This window comes from Epinephelus fuscoguttatus, linkage group LG23, assembly GCF_011397635.1.
Source record: "Epinephelus fuscoguttatus linkage group LG23, E.fuscoguttatus.final_Chr_v1".
NCBI lineage: Eukaryota > Metazoa > Chordata > Actinopteri > Perciformes > Serranidae > Epinephelus > Epinephelus fuscoguttatus.
Genome location: NC_064774.1, coordinates 2,131,550 through 2,155,827, shown reverse-complemented (window position 1 = coordinate 2,155,827; position 24,278 = coordinate 2,131,550). Strand labels below are relative to the sequence as shown.

The 24,278-nt window shown below is 41.5% G+C and overlaps 1 protein-coding gene, 1 long non-coding RNA gene and 1 pseudogene across 2 annotated transcripts in view; 1 reads left to right on the top strand and 2 right to left on the bottom strand.

The window, feature by feature from the left end:
* Positions 1 to 24,278, bottom strand: part of LOC125883943 (NLR family CARD domain-containing protein 3-like) — a 129,935-nt pseudogene that overhangs the window by 50,472 nt on the left and 55,185 nt on the right.
* The window catches only part of LOC125883990 (uncharacterized), a 116,959-nt gene that overhangs the window by 42,239 nt on the left and 50,442 nt on the right, over positions 1 to 24,278 (top strand). The window lies entirely within an intron of this gene.
* Positions 14,077 to 20,435, bottom strand: LOC125883979 (uncharacterized). The gene is made up of 3 exons (XM_049568670.1): positions 19,405 to 20,435; positions 17,544 to 17,745; positions 14,077 to 14,371 (listed from the first exon to the last, which is right to left on the bottom strand). Exons 1-3 carry the CDS (start codon positions 19,676 to 19,678, stop codon positions 14,086 to 14,088), a joined length of 762 nt encoding a protein of 253 aa, XP_049424627.1. The 5' UTR covers positions 19,679 to 20,435; the 3' UTR covers positions 14,077 to 14,085.

The window sequence follows — 24,278 nt, the reverse complement described above, 5'->3', positions numbered from 1 at the left end:
TTGTGTGATGGGTTGGATGCAGACATGTTCAGCTCACTAACATACTAACATTGCCAGAAAATGATCCAGTAAGGCAGCCTGGCCAAACCTGGCCCAGCATCGGCCCAAACTTGGCATGATGGAAGAAATAAGTCGGGCCGTGTCTGGTTGCCTCACTCCGCTGAGACTCAGGATGAGTAACATCCCAGACTCTGGCCAAATCAATCGCCCTGCCTCCAGCAGCCATCACTGGGTCGCAATCACACTGCCAAAATGCCAAAACTGATGTATGGCCCAATCATACAGTTAGATTTAAGACTCTAACGTGATGTCACAGGAAGCCAATCTTACAAAGGAGGACGACAGTTGACACTGCTGATGTTTAATCAGCCTCTTTTGTTTCAGTTTTTAGCACAAAATTAAATCATCTGTCAAAAACATTAAGTGACCAATGTGACTAATCAACACTGTCAATAAATGACTCAGATAAATATGAAAGAAAAACAAGCCAAAACACACTGAGGTGTTTCTTTAATATGTAGCCAGAAGAGTTTTCAAAGAGCACTTGCCCACTCAAACCTGTGCAGGAGCTCCTGAACTTAAATTAGTATTGCAGGCTATTCCTGTTGTGTTGTTATTCACAAAAAGAAAATGTACTAATATTGCTGATTCACATTCAGTTGTCTCGCCTCATCATGTCGCACAAACAAAACTTCAGTCACTGACAAAATGCAAGCCTTGATAGCGCTGCACACAAAAACCATCACGTGCCGTACACACAGGTGAAATTTCATGCAGGTATGAAGGTATGAAAAATGAGATTCCATCCAAGCCTAATGTCGAGTGAACTTCTGCTTTTGCTGAATGAAAGTTTTCTCCTGACGACACCACCTGTGGATGTCCCATTTGTGACTAAAGGAACTAAACTCTCTTGTCACTACTCTCTGATTGTCATATTTCATACCTGTCTTTTTTTTATGCTGTCTTACATGTCAAACAGTGTAACATCTTAAGATCTTTTTTGTTTACATTTGTAATGTTAATGCAATGTTATATAGCTGATTACTTGTTTTAATGAATTGAGTTTCGCCTGCGTGAAATGTGCTATATGTTTTGACTTTGACTTTGACTGTAATTTGCACACCTTCAGCTTTGTGTAGAAACATCAGTGTGACAGATGACCCAGTAGCTCTCACTGTAGCGAGCGTCATTTGACAGCTGCATTAAAGAAATTTTGGAGGATATCGCAGGAAGCTGGATCAGGAACACTCAGTCAGGTAAGTTAAAATAAAACAGCCTACCACAAAAGTCACTACTTGTTAATGAATAACAATTATCAACTAGCTTCTGACATCACTGACATCTAAACTGACCAAACCAATAAATCACTGGGTTATTCACTCACTCCAGCTTTGAAATGGGGAACTTCAGTGGAATATTTGATTCATGTTAGATTATAAAACATAGATTAAACAAAACTATTATTACTACTATTATCCCTGCTGTGTTGTTGACACTGCTGCTCCTGTCAGTCTTAAAACCTTATCAAGTTCCTGCTGTTCAACAGTTTTGTTTTTTTATTTCTACTTTTACTCCTAAACTGCCACTCAAAAGTTTTTGTACTGAAAATGATGACTGAATAAAACAATACCTCATGTCATTATAAAAACAGTGTTGTGGTGTAGATGATCAGATAATAATAAAAACAGAATCATCTTCAGGTCAGTTTACAGTAGAAACAGTCTCTTACTTTGTGTCTGAGGGTCCAGGTTCATTACTGAAGTCTGGAGGATCACGTTTACTGTGGTCACTCTTCAAAGACAGCTGACAGCTGGACACTGGAGACTCTGATCTGTCCCCGTCTGCCTCCAAATCAGCCATCTTCCCAAATCTGAGAGAACTGTAACACATACACAGTGTGATGAAGTCAGTAACTTCTTATTTATAGGACATGATTACATATTGGCTGGGTATTGTTATGACATACAGTAGGGGAGAGCGGGGTCAGTTGGGACACTTTTGTATTGACACTAAATAACCTTTGATTACTCACAGACTACTTGAACAGTAATGAAAATAATTTGATCTCTGAACAGATACAGGCGTCTGCTAACTATTTATCAGGTTTTTAGAGCCCAACCCAAACGTGAAAGGCACAGTTTTGTTAAATGTACAAGGAGTGCATTTTCCCAAAGTGCTGACTCCCTGGGACAGTTGGGACACCGTGTTCTGGGCTGGGCTTTAAATATATATAAGCTGCACTTACAGTTTACATCCATGTCAGTGAAAACATGGGTGCTTTACCTTGACCACTACCAAAATCTAATCAGATGGATGGTTGTGCTAAATTTGAAAAAGCTTCCCTCAGTCTTCTTGGAAATCACATTCACAAGAATGAGACAGACACGGTCACAGTGACTTTGACCTTTGGCCTACAATGACCAAAATCTAATTTGTTCATCTGGAGACCAAGTGGACGTTTGTGCCAAAATTGAAGAAATTCTCTTAACATGTTCTTGGGATATCACATTTGCGAGAATAGATGGACAGACAACCCAAAAACATAATAACTCCGGCCATGGCTATTTCCTGCACAGAGGCGTGATTATTATATTTTATATATATATACTTGTTATTGATTTGTAACAAGGTAGGAACTATAAACAATACAGTCCTAACTGTCCCAGGGAGAGCAGACACACTCTGGACTCCTGTGTTAGCTCCCAACAAACATTCAGCTAACACTAGCACAACCTGATAGGCCTGAAAATCAACTTTCCAACCATATGTTTTTGTATGTGGCACAACTAAAAACAGTATGGTAGAAGACAAATGACAAGAGCCAAAACATTTACTTACATGCTGTAGATTTCAAAACTGTGAATAAATTGTGAGCAATAGTCAGACGGTCTCCATTTTGAGGTTGAAAGTGAACAGGGTGTGGCTGAGCATGGTGGATGACACAGTTTCTTTCTACCTTGCTAAATAGGCGGCACTGTCCGACCCCACTCTCCCCTACAACAGACTAAACAATGACTCAGAATAAAAATCAGCTGATTACTGTCATTATTGATTAATCATTATTTTTATAGTATTAACACTCACCGTGTCTCAGACGACCTGTATTCCTCTGACTGCTCTGTCCAGTTTAAAATGGAGTCTGAACACACTGACTTTAGAATTTGGGGGTGTTTGTTTTATATTATCAAAAATGACACCAATTGTAAACCAGACAACGCCACCTAGGGACTTTCACCCAAGGAGTTTTACCCAATGTTAAACCATAAGGCACACACAGGTTCGAAACACTACAGGCAGAGACGTGGTTTCAAAGTAAATCAAGATTTATTTATTAATTGTTTGAGCAAAAGAAATGACTGTTAAACTGGAAGTGTCTGTGGAGGTAAAGGGAAAAGATTAGTAACTGGAAATGAGTGCAAGTTCAAGTTATGGAAGAATGTATAACAAAATTTATTACAATTTATTCTTTAACAATAACTTTAGTAAACACACTTCCAGTGTAAATTATTTAAAACTATCAAAAAAAGGGGGAGGGGAGTGAGTGGAAGCTAGCAAGGGGGAGGCAAACTACCAGAGGATGTGTCCCAGGAGTGCACTTACCCACCACTCGTGAACTCACAGCAAACAGGTGCAGAAAATCGTGTCCCAGTGCCCTTATCACTACAACAAAACAAGGTGTGGGGGACCACCTAGAGTGCCTAGCCTCCGCCACTAGCCAGCAACCACTGCACGGTAAAGGAGAAGAAAGAAAATGTTAAAGAAAACAGGTAAGATGTATTAAACCAGTTGGTTCAGCTAAAACAGTGATTTTTAATAACAATTTCAATAAAATGCTAGGATTAAAAGTTGGTGGCTAACTCAAGTAAACTAAAAATAAACGAAACAGCACAAAAACAAAACAAAACAGCACTAAAGACAAAACAGCAGCCGATTGTCTTGGCCGGTACAGCAATTGCCCAGATGTCCTTTAACCCGTTCCGCACAGTTCACCGCTAAAAAGGACAAGTACAATGTTAACACAATTGTGGGATGGGGAAGTGAAGGGTTGGTTGGAAAAATTAACAAACCTCAACTCAATGTTCGTGGACATCAAAACGACCAGCCATCAGTACAGGAAAGGAACCTAACAGACAATGCAGCTCCTGTTAAAATCACGGCCACTACTAATGTTAAAATCAGCTAAAGTAGCCTCCAGCCCCACTACCTACCTCAGACATGACCATGTGGCAGAAACCAGGCACAGACAAAGGGAGAGAGAGGCAGCCTTCATGCCACAGGTGCATTAAATAGGCCCTGCCCAATTAGGGGGGTTAGGAAAGGGGAGGAGTTGACCTAGTTTTGGAGAGGCTGCAGTCTGCAGCCTCTGGCCTGAGAGTTTCCCAGCTACAGAAGCAAAGGTCATGATGTCAGTGACAGCGTTCAATGAGCCAGACTTTGGTGTCAGTTCTGTTGGAGTCACACTATAATCCATCACGTCTTTGTTGTTTCAGCTTTGACTGAAAAATCCTTCCACCAGATTAAAAAGCACACCTCACGTGATGCTTCCTGATGTTTTATATCTAAATGTGTGCGTTTGTTTAACTTGTTATTGGTCTCCAAACAGATCATGGCTCTGTCTCAAGCTGTCTGTGTTGTAAATTCAACAATCTGAGTTTGAGCTTTAGTTAGTGCAGCTGTTCTCACCTCTCGCTCTGTCTCTGGAAATGAGTCCCAGTAAGATGGTGGACAGCAGGTAAGGAGCTCCAGCCACCAGGTGGCGCAGCAGAGCGGAGACAGACAGCAGAGGAGGTGGAGGATCACGGCCTGCAGGAGGCGCTGCAGAGAGAAACTGAATCTGAGACACTTGCTGGTGCTCGTCAGCAGTCGGAGCTTTTTGGACTCGACTTTAAATCCCCTGAAAACTTGGGTATTTCTCTAGAACAGTAAATATTCATGACTAAAAAAACAGAGTTACATTTTATGAAACATTCTCAAGTTTTCTGCAGTGGTGAAAGAAGTACTCAGATTCTTTGACTTGAGTAAAAGTAGAAATACTACACTGTACAAAGTGTTATTTATGAGACATCTATGTCAAAGTGTTACTTTATTTCACAGTTACCAGGTAAACTTTTCTAAAATACTGATGACAGACTGAAATATTCTTCATTCAAAGATAAAAGTTGTAAAGTAAACTAGACTCAACTTAAAAAAACAATCACACACATTTTCTCCTCTGGACTTTAAATTTGAAACGTCAGGACTTCTTCTTTGTGTTTTCGTCACATTGCACTGCTGGTTTTATGTATGAAGATGTAGAGGAACAGCCTCTCTGGACTTCCCTTGAACCAGTATTATCAATGAACAAGACCCACGAGACCACCGGGGGTCAAATGTTTAGGACTCACCTCTCTATTACCCCCGACTGGACAAATGCTTCTTTCAGCCATTCTCAGACCAAAAGGAGGTATAAAGTCACTTGGGATCCCTCAAGTTTCAGATGCCATCTTAAAGTATCTAGCCTTGGGGCAAAATGCGGTGATGAACGACTCAAGAGTTGTCGTGAGACAATGCTTCTTTTCTCAACCACATCCTGTCCATTCGCATTGCCCCGGGGAAATCACGCCCTCCCCTCTCTTACCAAATGTTTCTGTGTGACAAAATTGAAATGTCTGTTGGAAGTGAAATTATACATTTTATCCATGTTATAACTTTGTAAATATACATAAACCTTGTTTGTTAGTTTAATGATGTTTTTCTTGTTTCCGTGAGGCAAAAATTAAGGGAATTAAGAAATTAAGATTTTAATCCCTCATTTGACATGGAGCCATACTGCCATCTTGTGACGGTAGTTAAAGTGGGTTCCCATAAGGACCCCATATTATATTTAGAGTTAAAATATATTTGGGTTTATTAATCAACTTGTTTTCACAAATATGTGCTTCCTCAATTTGTTTTTCATCATATGTTGCAACTATAGGTTAGTCTAGAGTGTGTGTATTTGAAGCAGTTTATATGTGTACTTTGCTGATACACGCGGTATAATAATTGTATTCATTTTAATTCGATGTTAAGAACCGATTTTGACCATAATGAGAAGAGTATGTGCCTATCGCTTGTAACATGTCAAAGTATATGATCTCGTATAATAAAAAGCATTAAGTTTCTTTTGAAATAAAGTAATAAGCCTATTTTACAACTAAGGAGACCGCCTTATCAGACCCGCCCACTTTGGTGGTTAAAAACATGTGCGATCTGGTGCGCTCTCTCTCTTGCTTTCTTGCATTCTTGCTCTTTTCTTTTTTTAGACTCTTCTCTCTTCTTGTTTTTTTTCTTGTCCTTTTTGTTTCTTCTTTTTCGTATCTTAGCCTCTCTTGTATTTACGTTTTAGTTACGCTTTTATACTCTCACATCAAAGTTATTTTAAACTTTGAAGTTTTGTTTATCCAGTTTTCTTTTATCTCCAGTGTCCATTTTTATGCGTGTTAATAATAACTTTGATAACAATATCAAACGGCCAACGATATTGTTTTCACCATTATTATAAGCGAGTAATTATAACAAAGTAGACAAGTGCCCTTTTCGACCGGCCTCTTCAACGAAAGATTCATCAAACCCAGCGACTGCCAGCCACTTGCCACAGTGGTTCTTGTGCCAAACCCAAAGGCTTTTTGCAGCGTAAGGAAACCGATGTTGGGGGCATCCACAGGACGTCGCAGGCTCAACCGCTCCCCCCACCATAGTGCGCCAGCCGGTTTCATTCTGCTGGAAAGTCTGGGAGTTGCAAAGTGACAGTTCGGGGCCCCAGGAGAAACGTCTGCATGATTCGCTGCTAAGAAGGGAGGCAACGAATTCCCCTCACAGGTGACCCGCTGGGCAGTGGTAAGAGCTGATGTCGCATAGGAGATTTAATTATCTTAATATTAATTTAGGACTTGATATTAAATGCATTGAGGAGTCACGTAAGAGCAAGCAGCAACATGGCGGCTTGAGAAAGAGTTGTGGCTGCTGATGCGGTATTTGTTAAAATAGATTGAGATAGCACAAACGAATCAATCTCTCCTAAACTGTTATTTCTAAGCTAACCGGCAATTATGCCACCAAAACCATTTCCGACCACAAGAAGCACCACAAAGACCGAATTGGCGCAGAGCAAAGGCGACAAGGACACAATGGACCACGCTGCCACCAGGCCGGATGTGGACAATGCCACATTAGCGGCGGACATTGCCAAAATATACATACTACTCAAACACACTTCTGAGAAACAGGAGGGAAAACTGAGCAGTATCCAGCGAGCAACTGCCGCTATGGAAAATAAACTGGCTGAAATCACTGCACGAATTGGCAATGCAGAATCTCGGCTGGATTTTCTTGAAGAGCAAACCATGGAAAAAGAGCCTCCTGCAACAAAGAGTGAAGTGGATCAACTCTGGCGCAAAATTGACGACCTTGAAAACAGGGCCAGATGGAACAACTTAAGGTTCGTCGGCTTCCCCGAGGGCTGCGAAGGCCGGGATGCACTCTCCTTCCTCCGCGACAACATCCCACAGCTCCTGGAGCTCGACTTTCCCGGCAGGATTGAAATTGACTGGGCACACAGATCCACCGCGAGGCGACGACCAGAGGGTGACATCCCGCCGCGGGCCATCATCGCCCGATTCCTGAAGTTCCAGGACAGAGAGCAGATTACAGAGGCCGCCCGAAGGAAGGGAAAGGTGTTGTCGAACGGACACCACATCATGATCTTCCCGGACTACTCGAGACCGGTCGCGGAGATGGGCGCAAAGTTCAACCAATGTAAGCAGCTGCTACATGAACGCCGCATTAAATTCTCACTCATCTATCCTGCCACACTGGTGGTTAAACTATCTGAAGGAAGACGCGAGTTTGACGACCCGAAGAAAGCGGCCGGGTTCATCCACTCCCTTCCACCATCCAGCAGCTCTCACTCCTAAAATAAATAACGTGCGCTGGTGAGACTGATTGCTATTATTTGGACTTTTATGTTAAGTTCCACTACACTCCCTCCTACAGTAAAGTATACCTGCATATGAATTTACAACTGTAAATGGTATAATGCAACTGTAGGTGAATATGATAACTTATTTCTGGAATACTGGGAGTGTATGATCTATGAATCACGTCAGAAAAATGTAATATATTGGTTAGCTTAGTATTATTATTTTTTTTTGATTGGATTGGATAGGGAATTTTTTTTTCTTTGTCCTTCCTCTTGCTCTTACTTTCTGTCCCATGATAGTCCAGGGAGAGACGTAATAATTGATCCTAATCTCACTTAGTTTATTATGAGGATGTCTACTGCAACACAGCTCCCCTTAAAAGTCATCACTGCTGGCAACCACGGACCTAAGTGTTTTTTTCTTTGGTGATGTAGCGCTATTGGAGCGCCGAGGGGTGAAGTTTTCTTCTGCTCATGCAGTTCTTGGACTTATTTTCTCTATGCACTTTTTTTTCTTTTTCAGTGTTTCTGTGCATGTTCCTACTATGATGGTACAACTTTCGATAGGTCAACTAGAACTCAGTTTATTATATTATTCAGTGACTGTGACACTCAATAAACAACATAATGCAGGCAGATAAAAAAAAGTGTTAAAGCTCTTGACATGGAATGTAAGGGGAATGAATCACCCAATTAAAAAAAGAAGGTCATATTATTCATTAAATCTCAGAAGTGTGATGTTGTGTTATTGCAAGAAACACACTTAATGCCTAAGGAAATCCAAAAGCTTCGTCAGGGCTGGATAAGTCATGTATTTGCCTCATGTGGCAGTAATAGAAGCAGAGGTGTTGTAATTTTAATTAATAAACAATTACAATTTAAATGTCTTCAAGAAGTCAGTGATGAGGCTGGACGTTTTCTTCTCTTACTCTCTGAAATTCAAGGTCAAATTGTAATATTAGGTAACGTATATGCTCCAAACTTAGATGATCCTCCTTTTTTGGGAAACTGGAGTCAAAATTAAATGACCTTGGACACTATCCCGTCATATTGGGGGGGATTTTAATTTAGTTTTGGATCATATTATAGATCGAAATCCAGCCGCTAACCACATAAGTAGATCAGCTAGGGCCCTATGGGGCATTTGTGAGGACTCCGGGCTTGAGGATGTGTGGCGATTACTTAATCCATCAGTTAAAGATTATACATTTTACTCAGCCCCTCATGGCACATGGTCTAGATTAGATTTTTTTCTTATTTCAAACTCCATCACTTCCTCAGTCGCATCCTCCATTATCGGGAACATAGTAATTTCTGACCACGCCCCTGTATCTCTCAGCATGCTCCCCTTCAACAAATCTGCCCGTTCCTCTAGATGGAGACTCAATTCTACCCTCCTACTGGATTTAGAATTCAGAGAGTCTCTAAGAGCTCAGATAAACTCCTGTAAGGAAATCAATCTGCCTTCTGCACCCTCTGCTGGTATTGTATGGGAAGCGCTTAAGGCTGTCATCAGAGGCCATATCATACAATATGCTTCTTTCAAAAAAAAGTCCAGCATCAACAAGCAGCTTGATCTAGAGAAAAAAATTAACTTAGCAGAGAGGGCCTTTAAATCAAACACATCGTTCACCAATCTATGTTCTCTAACTAGACTCAAATATGAGCTAAATACAATTTTAACCCATAAAGCTGAATTTGCATTGTTTAGAGCTAGACAAAAATTCTTTGAAGAAGGGGATAAGGCTGGGCGCATGCTGGCAAGATACATTAAACAAAAGGAAGCTCTAAATTCTATTCCTGCTTTAAGGGTGCAAGGACAGGAATTAATAACTGATCCAAACAAGATAAATCAAACATTTAAATTTTTTTATTCTACCCTTTATTCCTCTGAATCCCACGTAAGCAAGCAGGAAATTGTTGCTTTTTTAACTCCTCTTGGTCTCCCCACCCTGTCAGCTAAACCAGGTAGCTTCCCTCGATCAGCCAATCACTATGGAGGAGATAACTGAGGCCATTCAAAATCTCCCTTCTGGTAAAGCCCCTGGTCCAGATGGCTTTACAGCCAAATTTTACAAGACCTATGTAAATGAGCTTACTCCATTACTTTTTCATATGTATTATGAGGCTATAGACAGGGGCGGCCTACCTCCCTCTTTGCTTGATGCTGTTATTTCTTTAATTTTCAAAACAGACAAAGATCCTCTCGACTGTAAAAGTTACAGGCCCATCAGCTTAATTGGGTGTGAGAGCAAAGTCCTCACTAAAATCCTCGCAGCTCAACTTCATAAAGTGATAACCACGCTGATACACCCAGATCAAGTGGGCTTTATAAAATGTCGCAGCTCGGTCGATAACTTCAGACGTCTAATCAATATAACGTGGGCTTTACGTTGCAAAGACTCTCCGGCAGCCGCCCTCTCACTAGACACCGAAAAAGCTTTCGACAGGGTGGAGTGGCAGTTCCTGTTCTCCACCCTGGAGGCTTTCGGCTTTGGCGCTAAATTTCTCGGCTAGATTCATCTTCTGTACACCCACCCTCGAGCCTCAGTCCTTACCAACGGCGTGCTCTCACAGCGATTTGAGCTTGGCAGAGGTACGAGACAAGGCTGCCCGCTAAGCCCTTTGATATTTGCGCTGGCACTGGAAGCTTTAGCAGCAGCCATACGCAAAGACCCAAATTTCCCCGGTATCCAAATAGGTGACTGTACTCACAAGTTAATGATGTACGTGGACGACACATTAGTCCTGGTAACAGAACCCGAACGATCTCTTTCATCCCTATTTGCATTGATCAATGAGTTCTCCAACTTATCAGGATACAGAGTCAATTGGGCAAAATCGGAGGCACTCCCTCTAACAGCCTAGCACCCTAAAAATCTGTTCAAACCAGGCAACTTTCTATGGCCCTCTATTGGGATCAAGTACCTTGGTATAACATTCCCTCCACAACTCTCAGATCTTATACGTATCAATATTGAACCTCTATTGGAGAAATTCAAAATTGATATTGAGAGATGGACACCTCTATGTCTCTCTCTGTGGGGAAAGGCTAATGTCCGCAAAATGAACTGCGTACCAAAATTCAATTATTTATTACAATCACTTCCCATTAATATACCATTGAAATACTTTAAACAATTCGACAGATTATGTAATCTATTTCTCTGGAACAGCAAACACCCTAGATTGAATTTAACAAAGCTGCAGAGACCAGTGGATCAGGGTGGACTTGGCATTCCAAACCTTCTTTTATATTATCTAGCCTTCGGCCTCCGACATCTGGCCCATTGGTCCTTACCTCCAGAACGAGCCCCTCCCTGGTATAGCATTGAGAGACCCCTCTGTAAGCCAATTTATCCTATTCACTTTGTCACAACCAAGCTGACAGCAGATGAGCAAACTCATCCAATTATATCTCGTAAGCAGTGGCTTTGGAAGAGAGTCGCTGATATATGTAAATTTGACTCTCATCGTCATCTCTCAGCCTCTTTATGGCTAAATCAGAAGCTACGTATAGGCCACTCACCTGTTATGTGGAAAGTGTGGTTTGACAGAGGAATCAAGGTTCTAGGTGATCTCTATGAGGGGAACATTCTCAGGTCTTTTAAAAATTTAATGGATTCCTTTTCAATACCTCAGCATCAGTTCTTGTTCAAACATTCAGATCCCCCTCCACTCCACCCGCCAATGCAGATATTCCCACACAGATAATTAAGGTGTTTGGGTCACGTCATGAAGCATCATATTATTACGCACTGTTACTTCGTAGCTCAGACAAGTCTGCCTCTGCCCTTAAAGCAGTATGGGAGTCTGACCTGAACACATAATTTACAGGTGGAGAGTGGAACCTGATATTAAAAAACTTTTTTAAAAAATGTCCAGAGATCTTAGAACAAGGCTTATCAAATTTAAAATCCTAAACAGAATCTACTGGACACCGTTTAAACTATACAGAGAAAATTTAAGGGACAGCCCCAAATGCTGGAAATATCAGGGGGGAGAGGGCACTTTAAGGCACATGCTGTGGGACTTAATTTAGGATTCCTTAGATAAATATTTTGCGCATCCCTGTGTTCCCAATTTATTTTCACATACTCCCTCACTATCGCCAAATTAAATAACTCACACAAGTGTTACTTCTTGTTTTAATCCATTTATACATACTGTTGATTTTGTGTTATTTCATATTTTCATTCATTTACTCAGTTGTTACCCATTTAGCTTAAATACATTTTAATTTATCGCCAAGTCGTTGTCTGTGGATATTTCTGCTGACGTGCTGACGAATTATTAATTTGGTTACAGAGTTATTAATTTCATTAGTCGCTCCCCTCATTAGGAGGGTGGTGCCCCAAACTTTATTACGAGCGCAAACATTCTCAAAAAGGTATTTCCCCTACAAAGAGTTAAAGACAAATGTAACTTGAGTGAAACCCCCCTCACCTCTGACAGTCAGCCAGCTGTCTGCTGATCCTCCAGCTCCAGAGACACAGTTACATCTGTAGAGTCCTTCATCAGATGGAGAAACACTGTGGATGGTCATGTTTCCTGTGGAGGTGCTCCTGATGAAGACGCCATCTTTATAGAAATCAGCTGTGAGGTGGAAGGAAGACATTGTGACTCTTGGTCTGCAGCTCAGAGTCACATCACACAGAGGGAAATACATGACTTTATGAACACACTTCATGTTTTTCACCTCTGTTCTCATCTGAAATATGAATATGATAATCCAGCTGAATGGTGGACACGCAGAGTCCAGAGTGCTGCTCAGAAAAGTCTCAGAAACGTACACAGAACACAACAAGACAACAAGGATCTGACATGAACTTATTAAACTCACTGAGTGCTCATGGAAATATCTGCTTTATTAAATACTGATCAACTCCATGCAAACATTCAAAATCAGACTCAAATGATCAGATGACTCAAGATGAGGGAACAAAGCACTTGAGGGAACAAGTATTTATAAAGTTAACATCTGAACACTTTCACCACTGGAAATATGGAACAGTATTGTGACCATCATGAAACCAAAAATGTAAATGCAGTGAAAATATTCTAAACATAGTGTACATTGATATTGATTTCTTGAGGTGGTTTAAAAACATTTTATTTATTTATTTATTTATTTATTTGTTTATTTAACAGAGACATTGCACAGCTCTCAGCCATACCAGAGTTAGCTACTAGCTAATTTTCATCTGTAGTCCCTGAGCAGGAACAGAAAACATATAGTGTTATGACAGAAATCTAACACTATAGTATAAAACAAACAAGCACACATGAATACAAACAAATATAAAAACGTCGTCACAGAGCAACATCTTCAGACAACAACAATAACAAAAATTTCACACTATTAAGACACAACGGCAACAATAAAATCACAATGTTAAGACACGACAATAACAAAAAGATTACGAACCAGTGAATTATGAGCCTGTGTTTGACAATTTATGATTGATGGGTGCATGATTGGGTTGATTTTAGCCATGATTTTATCTTGGATTTAAAGTCAGTAAAGGTGCTACTCTCTCTGATCTCACTTGGTACTGAGTTCCAGTAATTAGTGGCTCTGACAGAGAAGACTGATCTGCCAAACTCAGTATATCTGTGCTGTACTGCACAGTCACCTCTTCTGGTCGTCCTAGTTGTCCTCCTGTTGTCTGGACGTGGTGATATGAACTCCTTTAATGGAGGAGCAGCCAAGTCATTAATTACCCTATACACTACGCTAACATCAGCAAGACACACAAAACTAAAAGTCAAGAGTTTATGCCTTTGTATGATGTTACAATGATGATAATTTGATGGCTTTTTGCCTAGTGCCTTGAGAGTTTGTTTATAGAGCATTTGTAGTTGAGCAAGTGTAGTTTTTCCTGCTTGTGACCAGCTTGTGATGCAGTATGCAATATGTGAAAAAATCATTGAGTGCATATATAGTTTGGCGGCATCTAAGGGAAGCTGATTTCGGATATATCTAAAATTTCTTCAATCAATCAATCAATCAACTTTATTTGTAGAGCGCTTTTCCTGCACGGACATGCAACACAAAGTGCTTTACAGAATTAAAAGCAATTAACACAATTAAAGAAAGAAAAACAATTACAAAGAAAGAAAGCCCCTCCCTCCCACCCTTCATACTAGACACACACACACACACACACACACACACACACACAATCACACACAATAGGGAGACATGGCATGGCACTGAGGATCAAGGAAACGCCACCTTTGGGGCCGTCCACACTGGGAGGAGCCGCAGGCCATGCCATCGGGGGGGACCAGCACCCAGGCCCCCCGACTCCGACAGACAGGTGGACCCCCACATCGAAGGGAGGAGCCCCCAGCCGGCCAGGCCGAAGGGACCCAAGGACAGCACCCCCAGTAGCAGACCCGACACAGCTCCCAGTGTGGAGGACCCCCCTGAGGAAACACTGGAGTTAAAAGCTAAAGACTAAAAGCATAAAATAGGACTAAAAGAATAAATAGAATAAAATAAATACAGTACCAAAAATAAAATACATAAGATTATAAATAAAATAGAATAGATACAGTACCAGTGATAAATAAAAACAAAAATTTTTTTTTAAGATTAATATCATCTTAAAAAGCAAGATAAAAGCAGCAACATAAAATGGGATAGAACCAGATAAGAACATAAGAAGAGTTTAAAATATTAGTTAAAAGCCTGATTAAAAAGGTGTGTCTTTAATCTTCTTTTAAAAATATCAACACTCTCTGCAGTCCTGAGGCTCTCCAGCAGGCTGTTCCACAGGTGGGGGCCATAGTGGCTAAATGCTGCCTCACCATGGGTTTTTGTTCTGGGTTTTGGTATGGTTAAAAGGCCAGTGCCGGAGGACCTCAGGGTCCGCGAGGGTTGATATGGTAAAAGCAGATCAGATAAATAAGAGGGCGCAAGGCCGTTAAGACATTTAAAAACGAGTAAGAGAATCTTAAAATCGATCCTGAAGCGGACGGGGAGCCAATGCAGCGACTCTAAAACCGGTGTAATGTGCTCCCGCCCTCTGGTCCTTGTCAGCACGCGTGCTGCTGAGTTTTGTAATAACTGGAGATTTAAAATACTCTTTTTAGGAAGACCAGAGAGTAGGGCATTACAGTAATCTAAGCGACAGGAAATAAAAGCATGCATTAGCACCTCCGTACTGGCCTGAGAGAGAAACGGGCGGACTCTGGCTATGTTCTTAAGGTGATAAAAACCTATTTTCATTATATTTTTGATATGTGGGATAAAATTCAGCTCAGAGTCAAAAGTCACGTCCAAATTTTTTACTGATTGGGTTGGTTTAAGATCCTGTAGTTTTGGTAAAAGTTTCTCTCTCTGGCCTTCAGGACCTATAACTAAAACCTCAGTTTTGTCCTGGTTGAGCTGTAGGAAGTTCTCTGCCATCCATGACTTGATGTCTACAATGCAGTTAAAAAGGGCATCAGTTGGCCCTGTGTCATCAGGAGACACGGCGATGTATAGCTGTGTATCATCGGCATAACTATGGAGGCTGATGCCGTGTCTCCTGATGACGTCCCCAAGGGGAAGCATGTAAAGATTAAAGAGAAGTGGACCTAAAATTGAGCCTTGGGGAACCCCACATCCAATTTCATGGGTTCCTGAGGAACATGTATCCATACTTACATAAAAGCATCGGTCCGTGAGATAAGAACAAAACCAGTTAAGAACAGTACCGGAGAGGCCGACCAGGTGTCTGAGTCTTTTTAATAAAATGTGATGGTCTACTGTATCGAAGGCGGCGCTTAGATCCAGTAGAACCAACACTGTGAGCTTTTTGTTATCTAAATTCCACCTGATGTCGTTTATAATCTTTAGAAGGGCTGTCTCGGTACTGTTGTTCCTCCTAAAACCAGACTGATACCTCTCTAAAATGCTATTTCTATTTAAAAAGTCATTAACTTGGTTAAAAACCAGTTTTTCTACAATTTTACTTAAAAACCGTAAGTTGGATACAAGTCGGTAATTATTAAGAACGTTGGGGTCTAAGTTGCTCTTCTTCAGAAGGGGCTTCACCACCGCCGTTTTAAAGGCAGTGGTGAAGACACCCGTCTGAAGAGAGCAATTCATGATGTTTAAAAACTGCTCCTCAAAGAAACCATAAAACGTCTTTAAAAGTGATGTGGGAATTGGATCTAAAAGGCAGGTTGTCGGCTTTACTTGGGAGAAAACTCGACCAAGTGTCCTTGCATCAACCAGGGCAAAACTCTCCAGTGTTTCCTCAGGCAAGGACAACAGTCCAGGTGTGTTAACAGACAAAACTTTCTTGGATAACAGCCTGGATCTGATGTCCTTGATTTTAGTTCTGAAGTGGTCTGCAAAGTCTTCACAAAGATCATCTGTTGGTGTCTTAAGAACTTTATTAAAATCAGTGCCTGTTAAAATATTAAAAGTGGAGACCAGGAACCGGGGGTTGTTTTTATGGTTGGTGATGAGTTGTGAGAAATGGGAAATTCGTGCCTTTTTGACTGCGTTATTGTAGGTTTTGAGTTGTCGACGTAAAATCTCATAATGAACAGTCAGTTTACTCTTTCTCCATCTTCTCTCAGCACTCCTGCATTCTCTTTTCAGTTTATTGATTTCATCGTTTTTTCTCCACGGGGGTGTAGGGTTTCTTTTTATTGTTTTAGTTACAGGTGGAGCTAATAAGTCCAGAGTTGACTTCAGTTTACTGTTAAAATTATCAACAATAAAATCACAAGGTGCAGGTAACATTTCAGCAGGAGTGCTCTGTAAAATCCCAATAAAATTTGCAGCCACTTCAGAAGTTAGATAGCGCCTCCTCACTGTTCTCACCGGGACCTCCTCCTGGTTAAAACTGGTGATGTTAAAAAATACACAGTAGTGGTCGGACACAGCCAGGTCGACAACAGAGGACACACCGATGGACAGGCCATGGGTTATGACCAGGTCCAGGGTGTGTCCTCTGCTGTGAGTTGGCTGTGTGATGTGCTGCTTAAAATCAAGACAATTTAAAAGGTTTAAAAACTCTCTGGATATTGAATCCGAGGTATCATCAACGTGTAGGTTAAAATCACCAGTTATTAAAATCCTGCTATAAGAGGTGTGGATGATTGATAAAAGTTCAGAGAATTCACTGATAAAAGAACTACAGTGATGGGGTGGTCTGTAAACAGTGATGCAAAGAATCGGAGGGCTGCTAAAAGTAAAGGCATGGTACTCAAATGACTTGTAACTGTTAAAAGACACTCCATTTGAGGTCAGTGTGTCATTTGTAATGGATGCCGTCCCGCCTCCTCTTCTACCCTCTCTAGTAGAAAACAAAAAATTAAAATTTGGTGGGCAGGCCTCAGTGAGTACAACAGGTGCGTCAGTGCCAAGCCATGTCTCAGTTAAAAGAAGACAGTCTAACTTATTATCTAAAATCACGTCATTCATTTAAAAAGTTCTATTTAAAAGAGAGCGAACATTAAAAAGTGCCACTTTGATGGTGACAGGAGACTTGTTGATCATGGCGGTGGGTTGTGGGTGTTTTGTGAGTGGTCGAAGGTTATGAAGGTTCACAGAGTGAGTATGGCGGTGTCTGATGTGTTGATGTAGTGTAATGCTTACCGGAATGGATGAGGTGTTGGTGTGAATATGAGGTCCAAGTCCGGTACTGTGTGTATGGTGGTCAGAGGTGGAACTGAGTGGATAGGAGCATGGACCTGGGGGACATCAATCGGTGTCGGACAGAGCAGCTGGTGCGGGTTTGGGGAAAATTGCATGCTGAATACCGTATGCCGGGTTGGCTGAGAGCATGCGGGCACCTGCCCTGTTAAGACGGATTGCAAAAAGAGTCATATTGTGATCTGACAAACCAGTGAGGAGATTATAAGATTTAATGATTCTCTCAGGCTTATTACTGAAAATGAGATCAATTTGTGTTTTGGAGACATTTGTTATCTTTGTGGGTCCATCTATTAATTGAGTCAGCTCAAATTGGTTTGTAAGTGCTTTTAGCTTCTTTCTAGTTGCCTTTTCAGTCCAGTTTACATTAAAATCACCAAGAACTATACATTCTTTCTTTGTATCCAATTCTTTAAGCAGGTTCTTGAAATGCTCATAAAACATGACGTCAGATGATGGTGGTCTATACACGCCAATCACATTAAACGACATCTGCTGAGACAGAGTGATAGTAACGGCAATACATTCAATTTCATTTGCACTAGGGCTGCACGGTATATGCGGTAGACGGTAGAAATGATATAAATTTGGCCCACGGTAGAGATTTGCGCTCTACCGTCCTATCGTCGATGACGTCATCGCACCTGCCTCAGTGTGAAAATGGCTGCGAGCACAGAGACAGCGGAGCAAGAGGAGCTGGTTCACGTCCGTGATTTAGCGTAGCACGTGCAACATGTGTTGCTGGAGAACTTGTGAGTGAGTGAGTTAATGTCTTATGAACAGCCCCGGACTTCTCAGACTCTTTTAGCGACTTACCGCTCAGAGGGAACTCATTCAGCGGCTCCTCTGGCAGCAGCACAGCCTATCTCCCTCTCCTCTCTCGCCGTGCGCACACGGGAGTTGGTTTTCGGCAAGAGAGTTTGTCATAAACCTTTGGTAATGTAAACCTATGTGACGCTAGGGGCTCCACAAAAAACTCCATATGTGAATGTGTGATAGTTGTGGTATCATAGCAGCCTGTCACAGGTTACAGCGTGATGATTAGAGGAGAAATGGCAGAGCATAAAGGTCCAGGTGGAAAAAACACAACTCAGTAATTTAGGATGTTGCAAAAGAAGGAAATTACCTTTTGATATAGATCCCAGGGGACATTTTGCACCATAGACTACTGGGTTTTAATTTTGAGTTTTGAGATCTGCATTCTGCACAATAAATGCTCTAAAAATACATTATATCTTTGCTTTTGTTGTTGTTGTTTTTTTTTTAATCAATTTAGCTTTGCTTAAGGGACTACAAAACCCATTCAGAAACACTTCTATTATAACTTTTACACTTAAATTTATACCGCGATATATACCGTTACCGTGAAGGGAGTCGATTTATACCATGATATAAATTTTAGGTCATACCGCCCAGCCCTAATTTGCACACATTAGATCAATTTGTTTACATTTAATGTCCTCTCTCACGTACATAAGCAGTCCACCGCCTCTTCCTTTATTTCTGTCTTTTCTGAAAACCTTGTAGCCAGGCATTGTGAACGAAGCTACAGGCGATGATTTGGTTAGCCATGTTTCAGACAGACAGAGGAAATCCAAATTTGAGTCGGTAAACAGTTTTTCGAGTTGTTCAGTTTTTGCCTTTACGCTACGAATGTTCAGATGGCCTCCAAGAAGACCTTTCAGTTTTGCGTGTGGGTCCCAAATGATTTTGGAGTGCTGAACAGTTTGAAAGAGACCGGTGTTGAAGTGTTTTGTGACCACCGGGTTTCGACATGAATGTCCCTGATGTTGACCCGTGTTACCTGGATTAGCGGGTGTCCCGGCTGGAGGCTGCAGATCTTGCGCAGAAACAGGCCCCGGGTTCAACTGCACGTCGCCGGCAAGGAGGAGGGTGGTCACCAGGTAGGCGAGCAGCTTTCTGTATAAACGTGAAGCTTTATCTCTCGCAGTGTTGGTTTGTTCACATGGTGCAGTTGCTCGCCCATCTCGTAGTATTGCAGCGTAGAGAATTAATTGGCTCCATTTATTGTGTATGACAGGTTGCACTGGTGGTAGTGCAGTGTCTTGCAAGTTCATCAGCTGATTGACCCCGCAACTGCGGACCGAGAGGATCAGCAGCAATGTAGATTAAAAGTGCCGATCGCTGTATAAAGTCCTCAAACCTCGGTCCATGTTTGGCTTTTGTAGTATGGATGAGATCATGGCATTTCTCAGCCGGTTTTAACAGTGCAGATGAGAACAAGGATGAAAGTTTGGTGAGCGCGTCTGCAGCTCCTGCCAGACCGTCAGCCGGCTCCGCCATCTTGTCTCCATTGATTTATTGTGTCAACACACTGGTTTCTGCTGCAGTCAGTTACAGAATATAATGATTCAGATGAAATAACCTGAACATACAGAAGAATAAAGAAGGCGTTTACAGAAATATAATCTGACTCTGATGAGAATGATTAAACGTACATGCAGACTTGTGCACTCTGACATCAACCTCTGAGATACAGGAGAACAAGAAAATGAACATCAGTTCTCCATCTTTCCACAGCGTAGCAGTCTCACGGAGCCAGATCTATTTCCACAGCGCTGTGTCAGCACCAGAGAAAGGTCTGCAATCATCCATTATGTTTCTGATATATGGGAGGAAAACACTCCGGATTGCTTTTGTTTCTTTAAACCAATCACAGTCGTCCTGGGCGGAGCTAGGCCCAGGATGCATATTATTAGATAAAAATGGACAGAGCAGTCATTGATACACTGATGATGATACTGTCAGATCCAGAGGAACACACAGGGATCATGGTGGACTTCACATTGTGTCTGACAGTGGAGCTGATCTCTCATGGCCTCCAGCTGATGAGAGAAGAAGACAAGAGAAGTTATAAAGCAGCTGTCAGTCAGTGATGCAGCACATCCAGTATAAAGACCAGTAGGGACTTCCTGTTCAGAGTTCAGAGTGGAGCGGCTGTGTAGCGTAGTCGGCTTCCTTCCAGCTCTCATGTTAACGTGTTGGAGTGAACACACTGAGCTGGAAGCTCACAGACCTGCAGAGACTTTGGGCATCAAGTCTGTTTACTCTGCAGATTTCACTCAAGTACACAGTGTAAATAAACTGCTGAGAGTCCTGAACGCATCATGGCTGCACAAACAGAGGGATTCACTTTAATGATGGATTTACTGAGTCTGTTAGAACAAATGACTGATGGACAGATATATCATGTTAAATGTTCTACATGTTCATCCAAAGACTGAACAGCAACACATCAGCTGTGATTACTGGACTTCAGCAGAGCTTCTGCTCTGTATAAAGAACACATGGTTACTAAATGTAATGATGGTTCTATAAAATAAGAGCCAGTGATTTGTAGGCTTCAGTCAGACTGATCTCAGAGCTGTGACAAAGATGAAGACAACAAACACTTTAAAGAGGACATATTATGCTCATTAACAGCTTCATATTTGGATTCTGGGTTTCTACTACAACCTGTTAACATGCTTTAATGTTCAAACTAGAATTACCGCCTCATAGTTGTATGCCTTATAAAGAAATCTTAGCTTCAGTAGAAAAAGCCGTTGAACACAGGGTATTCACAACAGTCTGAAGTCTGAGGTTTTTGTTCACAGGGATTACTTTTACATACATTTACCTCATTATCTGAAACTTTGACATTTAATACCAACATCCTTCATTGTAACACTATGGTCTATATAAAACACACACACACACACACACACACACACACACACACACACACACACACACAGAAACAGGAAAGCATAACAGGTTCCCTGTTATCAAGGTCAGATTTGATGGTGTGACAGTTTGATGAAGGAGGACAGCTGTCTCTATACATGTTGTGATGCTGTCAGCTGTAATCCAGCTTCACTTCCTGTAGACATGAACACAACAACAGTCGTCTTCACATCAACTTAAACACATGATCTCAACAAGCTTCTTTCTGACCTGATTGTCTGACTGTTCTCTCTGTCTGTCTCTCTGTCCTCTCCTGAAGACTGTCACCATTACCCTCTTTGAGCCACTGAGAAGGTCTGAGGTTTACAGGAAGTACTGGACCTTTGCTCTGATACTAACTGTGTTTAATATAATACTGCTGAAACCAGCATGGACCCACTCCAACCCTCTACTGACCTCAGAGTCTCCAGTTTACAGTGTGGACTCTCCTTCAGATCACACAGCAGCTTCACATCTGAATCCTGCAGGTTGTTGAAGCTCAGGTCCAGCTCTCTCAGATGGGAGGGGTTGGACTTCAGAGCTGAGCCCAGATAAACACAGCTGATCTCTGACAAACTGCAGCTGCTCAGTCTGAATAAAGAATAAATGATGTAGATAAAAATCATTAAGTAGTCACATATCTGACAGAGGAACATCACATAATGCAGAAACAGAATAAAGAAGAGCTGTCAATGCACAGAAGCATAACAAGTGACATTAACTTTAACTAATAACACACACACACACACACACACACACACTTCCTGACATTTACCTTTAAGGTCAAGTGTTTATGAAAATACACAGGATATAGTTTTATACAGTCTATGGCAGCAACAGTCATGTTTACAACAACAAAGTCACTATATAAACTCAATAATATCTCACTGGAAACAAACCTAACATGTCAATAAAATAACTATTACTCCTGACATCACAACACTGAGTTACGTTATATAAGCATGAAGAACAGACATCAGTATCAGTCATTCATCCTGCTCTCTGTCCCACCTCTACTGAGGACACTCACTGTCCACAGGTAGGCTGTCTCAGGTACATTTTAAGAGAAGTGACAAACTAAGTTAAACAGACTACATACAGACAGCTTTCATTTTAGTTTGCTTTAACTATTTGCTATTGGTCCCACTAGTGTGATGTGCTTGTGTAAAATGTGATTGTAAACCATAATGGCGGTGAATGAGGGACAGAGCAGATTGAAATATGTCTGTCTACATGCTGAACACGTGTATTGATAAAGCACTGGCTTTTTACTGCTCAAGGTTTTATTGAGTCTGCAGCATGATGATACATGAAACCAAAACTTTACAAAGTAACAATGAAAGAGACGATAACAGCGGAGCTTATTAGCACTACAGTCTTGATTCATTTTGCCCCGGGCTGTTTAATACAGAGTCTCCACACCAATCCCTACCCAGCCACTCTGAGGTTGCTTCTGGTCCTGATATAGCCTGCAGGCCGCCAACTGAATAAGCCTGCTTTAAAGGTTAGGAGTGAATTTTCAACTCAGTTTTTCTACTTCAATTAAAGTTATACTATGCAGGATTGTTGCTTACAGTTTGTAAACACACTTGCCAGTGAAAGTGAAAGTAAAAGCCAACCCCAGATTCATTCTTGTTTGGCATTTCTTCTCACTATATTTGTGTTTTCAGGTGTTGTATCTCTTTGATTCCTGCTGCTTACAGTCAGGCATCTGGTCCCCACCTTTTTATAAAGCCCTGAGCTCACCTAACACAGGCAGAGGGCAGAGTCTCTGCAGATAAATACACCACCACACACTGAGAGTGGCTCATGAGCAAGGGCGGACTGGCCATTGGGAGTACCGGGAGATTTCCCAGTGGGCTGCTGGGTCAGTGTGGGCCGGTACAGCCGGAGGAAAAAAACAACAACTTTAGACGCAGTTGAGCTGGCCTTTAATATGATAACCAATGTTCACAGTTTCTCTAGTAGTGTTTGGCTCATCATCTTTGGCCCATGTGGGTGTGTCACACCCCTTTCACCTCGTCGTTGAGCTGTTGGCCAATCACAGCCAAGGGCTGAGGGCCACGGGCTGTCCCGTCCTCCTTCTGCATCTATCAATCAATTAATCAATCAATCAATCAATCAATCAATCATAAGTCATGGAGAAAAAAAACATGGAGAAGAAGCACAAGGGAGGCGCGGAGAAGATTAGGGGAAAAAAGAGACAGGCATTGCTGCAAATGCTGCAAAATGCCAGAAACTGACAACCCTGTTTTCTGCTGCTGGACCATCCTCTGATGATTGAGAGGGATTATTTCTGTATGAGTCTATACACTGTTTTTAAGGAAGATCCTGCAGAGTTTATCTTCAAGGTTTTAGCTCCACATTGCTCTGCCACAGTCAATGGATTAAACCACTGAACAAGACAAATAGACTTCATTGTGGATCAGTATAATATCAGCCTGATGTCTGCAGTTTAGTGTCAACACAACTTTCACATCATAATAATCTCAGCACAGGAGTAAAAAATGGTGTCTGACCTCAGAGTCTCCAGTTTACAGTGTGGACTCTCCAGAAAATCACACAGCTGCTTCACTCCTGAATCCTGCAGCTTGTTGTGTCCACACAGGTCCAGCTGTCTCAGATGGGAGGGGTTGGACTTCAGAGCTGAGGCCAATGAAACACAGCTGATCTCTGACAAACTGCAGCACCACAGTCTGAATGAAGAATAAATGATGCAGATAAAAATCATTAATAAAACAATCAGATGTGTTCAGGTGTTAAATGTGTAGCTCAACATTACTATGTCCTGATCAAGGAGCTTTGCCCTAAACTGAATAGAGTGACTTTGTCATTGTGTTATTGTGCTGATCCCAACAGGATGCAGGTTAAAGACTGGAAAATACAAAAAGTGAAAAACAGCTCTCATAAATATCATTGACAACGTGCTGCTACTTCAATAAAGATGTAGTG